We start from the raw sequence: 6792 nt of genomic DNA on the forward strand, positions 1-6792 counted from the left end.
AAATCCTACCGAGTTGAGAGCAAACCTCCCACTCGGGGGCTTAGCTGCAGTTCCGTACTCGCCTAAGTTTGAAAAATCCTACCGAGTGGAGAGCAAACCTCCCACTCGGGGGCTTAGCTGCAGTCCCACACTCACCTAAGTTTGAAAAATCCTACCGGGTGGTGAGCAATCCTCCCACTCGGAGGCTTAGCTGCAGCCTAGTGCTCGACTAAGTTTGAAAAACCTTACCGGGTGGTTGACAGGAGTGTCAAGACCATTGCTGAGTGCCTTGCTGATGAGTTGATCAATGCTTCTCAAGGATCACCCAATCGGTTGACAGGAACGTCAAGACCATTGCTGAATGCCTTGCTGATGAGCTGATCAATGCTACTCAAGGATCACCTGATCGGCCGACTGGAACGTCAAGACCATTGCTAAGTGCCTTGCTGATGAGCTGATCAATGCTACTCAAGGATCACCCAATCGGCCGACTGGAACGTCAAGATCATTGCTGAGTGCCTTGCTGATGAGCTGATCAATGCTACTTGAAGATCACCCGATCAGTCGACTGGAATGCCAAGACCATTGCTGAACGCCTCGCTGATGAGCTGATCAAGGTTGCTCAAAGACCGCCCGATCAGTCGACTGGCCATACTTCTCCAGAAGCTGCATCAAGCAAACAGACAACAATTCGAGGGAAAAACGATTTTCGTTCGAAGACAGACGCAATTTATGAGATGACAAATCCAAAGTTTCTTAACCACAGGATAAAGTGCTCGGGCATCAGGCCCGAAGGAGTTTTAACGGTTACAAATTCACTCGGCATTCCGAGGCAAATAAAAGTGATAGCATAATGTTTTTTATCACTCGGCGGGAGAAGGACTGGCCGGGTCGCAGAAGCTGTCGAGGTCGATGCTGTCGGCGATGCGAGTGGATGCCTCGAGGAAAGTGTCCATGAAGTCCTGGAAGGAGTGCTTCTTAGTGTTTGCCACTTTGAGAGTTGCCAGCTTGTCTTCCTTAGCCTCCTTGCAGTGCACTCGGACCAGAGACAAAGCGACATCAGCACCACAGCGGGCAGAAGATTTCCTCCACTCTTGCACTCGACCTGGAATCTGGTTTAGCCGAGTCATCAAGGACTCGAGGTCTTGAGACATTTCCTCCCGAGGCCAGAGCTCGGCGCCCACTCGGACCATCGCCGCCTTCAGCCGAGCCAGATAGTCGACTGCACCGTCCAAGCGCGATTCCAGTCGAAGCAAGTTCATCGCAACTTCATCTTTCATGGGACAGTTGATGGGGTCGAGACCTGTCTCGACCCGCCTAGTTTCAGCCTCAAAGTCCTGACACAGTTCTGTCCCATTGCAAAAAGTGATGAATCGATGACGAGATAACAAAGTTCAATTGGCAACAAAGTGATGAGTCGACTGATCATACCTTCAAGCTTCAGAACAAGTTTGGCGGTGAGTTGCTCCAGATAGGACTCTAACTTGTCGGTCTTGGTCTTAAGGCCGCCAACTTCAGTGGTCAGATTTCCCTTGTCCTTCTTCAGTTGCTCGACTTCCCGATTGGAGTCTGAGATGGCAGCCTTCAGCTTCGCGTTCTCCTCCTCCGGTTTGCTGACCGAAGCCACCTTCTGGTCCGCAAGCTTCGTCTTCTCGCGTGCTTCCTTCTGAGCGGCTGCCAGATCCAGATCCTTCTGCTCCAAAGCCTCCTTCATCCTCTCTAAAGAAACAACACTCTTTAGACGAGACTGAAGTTGATGATTTTCACTACGCACATCTGCTCGTGTGAAATCACTCAGTTCAAAGAGACTGAAGGAAAAACTAGCGCGAAGTATGAAGCTACAAAACAGACAGGATGGTCGAGTGATTACCTCCCATGATGGTCGTTTCTTGTTGGGCAGTCTTCAGATTCTTCTTCGCAAGTTCGAGGTCAAGTTCAACGTTGATATGCTTCTTCTTTAACTCGGTGAGCTGAGCTCCAAGATCACAAGACCTCTGCAGCCAGAAAGACAGACATGTCTGTCGACAGATCGAAGCGCCGAGTGAAAGCAAAGAATTACTCTAAGACTATTGCCGAATCAAATATTCAACAGTAGTCTCGGGGACTACACCTAGTGGGTGCACTTAGCATGCCCCCACTGGATCAGATCAATACTCAGCATGAGTTCAAAAAAAAGAAAGAGAGACACATCATTAGACCTCGGTCGACTGCCAGCAGCCGACCGTGGTCTCGGGGACTACACCCAGTGGGTGCACTCGACGTGCCCCCACTGATTCGAAAAGTGCAGAATTGAAGATTTCCTAAGTTCTAAATGAAGGAACACCCAGTGGGTGATTAGATACAAAGCGACATTCAAAAATTTCATTCGGAATTTTGCTGACCTGAACATTGGTCTGAAGAGCAGTGCTGGCATTGTAAGCTATCTGACTGGCTTCATGCATCACTTTCACCTGCTCCATGACAAGGTTTGCCTGGCGAAGAGCTTCCCTAGCAGCACCCGACGAGTCGTCTGGAGTTTGATATGTAGCAAAGAGGGATGGCTCCAGAGGGGTCGAAGTAGCTACCGGGTCAGATGAGTGGAGCTGCATCGGTGCAGCAGGTGTCTGCGCAGTCGACCCTGACGGACGATCAGTCGTCAACGGGTTAGCGAATGTGACGTTGGTCCGGACTATCGCTTCAGGCGCCGGTGTCGACTGAGGGACCTAGACTTCAAGCTTCTTCATGCTTGAGCTTCCACTCTTCTTCCTCCTCTCCTGGAGAGGCACTTCTTCTTCTTTGTCATCAGGAAGCACAACGATATCTTGTGGAGCTACATAAGAAGAGAAATGTCAAGTTTTCAGTCAATTGGCCATCCACTCGACTAAACAGAACTCGGTCGAACGAACTTACCAGCTCGTGAGGTGGCCTCTTCGTCTCCTGGTGCCTTTTCGACGTCCATGTCAGTGGCAGCAGAGGTGGGGCTGGAAAGACACAATGATTGGTCGGTCAGATCAAGAAAATCTTCAGCCGACTTACGAAAACACAAACAAGATACCCACCCTGAGGCAACGGGGACATCCATCTTGATGCACGGAAGTGTCTTCCGGGCCTTGGAGGGAGCAACTTTAGGCTGCTTGGCCACCTTCTCCGTCGGCTCTGGAGTCAACGTCCGAGTGCGCTTCTGAGTATTGGCACTCGGACCCACACCTTTCCCGCGCCCGCCGGCCAGGTCATGCTGCTGTTTGGATCGACGTTCGGAGCGTGGCGGCGAGTCAACTTCCTCCTCCTCGTCCGACTCCTCCCTCTCCTCCTCCTCATCGTCTTCCTGAGAATCCCACTCGTCACTATCTTCCACGCTGTCCTCCCCCTCCTGAGCCTGCTCCAAAGCCTGCTCGCCATTGGGCATCGAATGCATCTCAGTGAACACCTGCGGAACAACTTGGTCGAACGAGAGTCGGTCAATCTCAAGTGCAGCCGGAGCATGAATGAGAAGCAGTCGAAGCGAAAAGCGTACCTTGTCGGGTGGGTTGTTGCTGCTAAAGGGAATGACTGCCTAGATCCTCTGGGATTGTCCTGATTGCCTGTGATGCTCCTCAGCCACAAAGCTACTGTTGCAGACGGTACTTCTTCTGGATGGACCCGAGCGGTGTCGTCCGGTTCCGAATACAGCCACATCGGGTGATCGCGGGCCTGGAGAGGCTGGATGCGTTGACTGAGGAACACCTCCAACAGATCCAGACTCGTAACACCATCATTGATAAGCTGAACCACCCTATCCACCAACATCCTCGTCTCCATGGTCTCGCCAGTCGTCACTTTCAGCGGAGCAGGAGTCTGGACTCGGTCAAACGAGAAGTGGGGGAGGCCGGTCGACTGACCTGGAGCCGCGACATCCTGGCAATAGAACCAAGTCGATTGCCAGCCTCTAACGGAATCAGGAAGAGTCATAGTAGTAAAAGCACTCCCTTTCCTCTTTTGGATACCTAAACCCCCGCACATCTAGATGACATCGGTTTTCGAGTCACTCGACTTCACCTTTTTTACCGATTGGGAACGAATGGTGAAGATGTGCTTGAAAAGACCCTAGTGCGGTCGACACCCCAAGAAGTTCTCGCACATCGACACGAAAGCAGCTAAATACGTGATGGTGTTGGGGGAGAAATGGTGGAGTTGAGCACCAAAAAAGTTCAGAAACCCCCGGAAGAAAGGGTGCGGGGGAAGCGAAAAGCCGCGGTCGACCTGGGTGGCGAGCAGAACGCACTCACCCGGTTGAGGCTGAGGGCTCATCTCCCCCTCCGGCAGCCTTGCCGCTCCCTTGGCGATTAACCCCGACTCCGCCAGCTCGTCCAGGTCCGCCTGCCGAATCAAAGACCGGATCCAATTGCCCTGGATCCAGCCCGGCGGCAGCCTCGCACGCGACGATGACCCGCGCTGCTGCTTCCTGCCCTTCGCCACCTCCTTCGTATTCTTTGTGCGCTCTAGCGCTGCCGTCTTGTCCTTCACCATGGCGACGGGCAGCGACGTCGGAGCGGAAGAGTAAGGTGCGGCGGAGAAGCGGAGAAAGAAGAAGGAAGAGAAGATGTGCACAGTACGGACGCCTCAGTCCGGCCACCTTATAAGAGATTGTTTCCGAGTGACTGGCGCATGGGACTAGGCGATCCCGTCAAATCCCGCAACAGTCACGCACAGTGTACGTGGCGAAAAAGGCGGCGCGGGAATCGAGGAATCACTATATATCCGCTCCGCCCACTTCGGCACTCCCCGTCTGGCGCGCTTCCCCGAAATTTTGTATCCCGCGAAATCCGGGATACACTGCAGGCAATCGCGCCCATGATCCCGTGCTCCAACACGACACTCGGCATATAAGATCAACAGTTCACTCGACTGTCCACTGAATGGATCAAGGTGACTGAGTCGACACCAAACATCGACGCGGGCGCTCAGACTTGCAGAAAGCACTCGCGAGATCCCAAAACTTAGGACAAGTTCAATTTCAGCCTTTTGCACTCGCACCTTAATCCATTCGGGGGCTACTGATGAGGATACAGACCTGGGGTAGGGTCATAGGCCTGACCTATACGTCCTACCCAAGGTCACTACCCCAGAAGATAAGAAGACCAAGAATCCACTCGATGGTATAATCACTCGACCGTCATTCCCCACTTTCACTCGACCGTATGGGGAATGACTCGACTATATCGAAGACCAGGAGTCGGAAGAACGCACAACGGCCGAGCATTCACTCCTTAGTCTTCGTGAGCATTAAGAGTATTTAAGACTGCCGTTACCAGTAACGCCCTTACTTTATGTACATTAAGCTCCTTGTAATGGAGGTGGGCTGGGGTCCTGGCGCACTCTATATAAGCCACCCCTCTCCTCTGGGACAAGGGTTCGCACCACCTGTAACACAACACACATAATCCAATCGACCGCCTCCGGGCACCGAGACGTAGGGCTGTTACTTCCTCCGAGAAGGGCCTGAACTCGTAAAATCTCGTGTGTACATCTTCGCCATAGCTAAGATCTTGCCTCTCCATACCTACCCCCATTTCTACTGTCAAACTTAGAACTACGACACTCACCTCCCTTGAGCCTGAATGAGAATTGCCGCCCAGGTCCAGCAATACGGGCTCCGAGCACCACCCCACAGTCGGCACATGCATGCCTTAAGAGCGCCACCGTCTAGGCCACGTGACCGTCAACACGAAGAGAGGAAGTTGTCGTCCATCCCCACACCACGACCACCAACAGGAAGGGTCTTGCTCAAAAGACTGAGCCTCCGTGAAGGAAATGGCACAAAAGCATCAACACCGCCCAGTCAGGCAAAGGACCAGAGGTTTTCACCCCGAGCACAGGGGAGGGGCAGATGCCTCCAGGAGGGGAACGGCTCCATAGGGTGTCGCCGTCACCGGCACCAACGTAGTTAGGCTAAGCTTTCGCCAGGTATTGGCCACCATCCACCCAGCGACCACAAACCACACCTCAAGCGCACCGCATTGGGGACGGCGAAGAGATGAGCAGGCAAGTAGTTAGGAGGACCACAACAAGAACTGAGAAGGATGAGACCTTGTCCGAAGTCGGCCCTGCACGCCTCCCACGCGGGTTGCCTCGCTGTCCACACGGCCAAGATAGCACACCAGGCACCAGCACTAACCCAACGGCACCCGCCGCGAAAGCACCGCCAAGCCCACCACCCAGAGCCTCGCTTCGGCATCCAGGAGGCCAACCTTGCCCGCCTATCTCAGAGAGACGAGCCGCCGATGCAGCCAGCCACCCTCGTTGCCGCACTAAAGCTCCTCCACGGCCTATAGTCCCACCATTGCCAACCACCACCAGCATGAAGACGAAATCCGTACAGCTCTGATCCACATGACCCCAAGGTTCATGTACCAGATCAAGAGGAGGGGGCAGACACGGCCAAGGATCCACTGACAGGCCGTGAGGGGCGCCACCGAAAGCCGTGGGCTGGTCCATCGCATGCAGCCGAGAACTGACCCCCCTGGTCAGATCCACAGGCGCGGTGACTTCGGACGGAGCAAGCGCGGGGATCGCCCAGCCCGCTGCTCCACGACGGCCGGCGACCAGCCACGCCGCCGGGGACGACGCCCACGAGGTAGACCAGACCCCACCACTCGGAGAAGAGGCGCGCATAACTTGGCCGGAAGACGACCTCCTGCCGGGGAGGGAGCATCGGGGGAGGAGCAGGCAGGGGAAGGAAGGAGGCGGAGAGGCCTTGCCGCCGCCGTGAGCCAGCCGCCGCCGGCGGGAAGGGGTGGCGGCGGGGAGGGGAAAACCTAGTCGCCCTCGAGTCACCACAGGAGGATGACGTGTGTG

At 54.5% G+C, this 6792-nt stretch overlaps 1 protein-coding gene across 1 annotated transcript; it reads right to left on the reverse strand.

Annotated features, from left to right (window-relative positions):
- Nucleotides 1-2253: 2253 nt before the first annotated feature.
- LOC119279508 (ribosomal RNA processing protein 1 homolog) lies at nt 2254-4464 on the reverse strand. Its single transcript, XM_037560725.1, has 4 exons — nt 4198-4464; nt 3018-3385; nt 2869-2939; nt 2254-2788 (listed from the first exon to the last, which is right to left on the reverse strand). The coding sequence occupies exons 1-4, from the start codon at nt 4462-4464 to the stop codon at nt 2682-2684; spliced, it is 813 nt and encodes a 270-aa protein (XP_037416622.1). The 3' UTR covers nt 2254-2681.
- Nucleotides 4465-6792: the final 2328 nt, after the last annotated feature.

The sequence above is a fragment of the Triticum dicoccoides genome, chromosome 3B (genome assembly GCF_002162155.2).
Source record: "Triticum dicoccoides isolate Atlit2015 ecotype Zavitan chromosome 3B, WEW_v2.0, whole genome shotgun sequence".
Taxonomy (NCBI): Eukaryota; Viridiplantae; Streptophyta; class Magnoliopsida; order Poales; family Poaceae; genus Triticum; species Triticum dicoccoides.

Bases quoted from the DNA above. Each gene is read 5' to 3' on its own strand.
- LOC119279508 (XM_037560725.1), bottom strand. From the start codon at position 4,464: ATGGTGAAGGACAAGACGGCAGCGCTAGAGCGCACAAAGAATACGAAG. The intron at 3,386-4,197 runs GTCGACCGCGGC...GTTGTTCCGCAG, and splicing joins GCGTTCTGCTCGCCACCCAG to GTGTTCACTGAGATGCATTC. The intron at 2,940-3,017 runs GTGGGTATCTTG...GTGTCTTTCCAG, and splicing joins GATGTCCCCGTTGCCTCAGG to CCCCACCTCTGCTGCCACTG.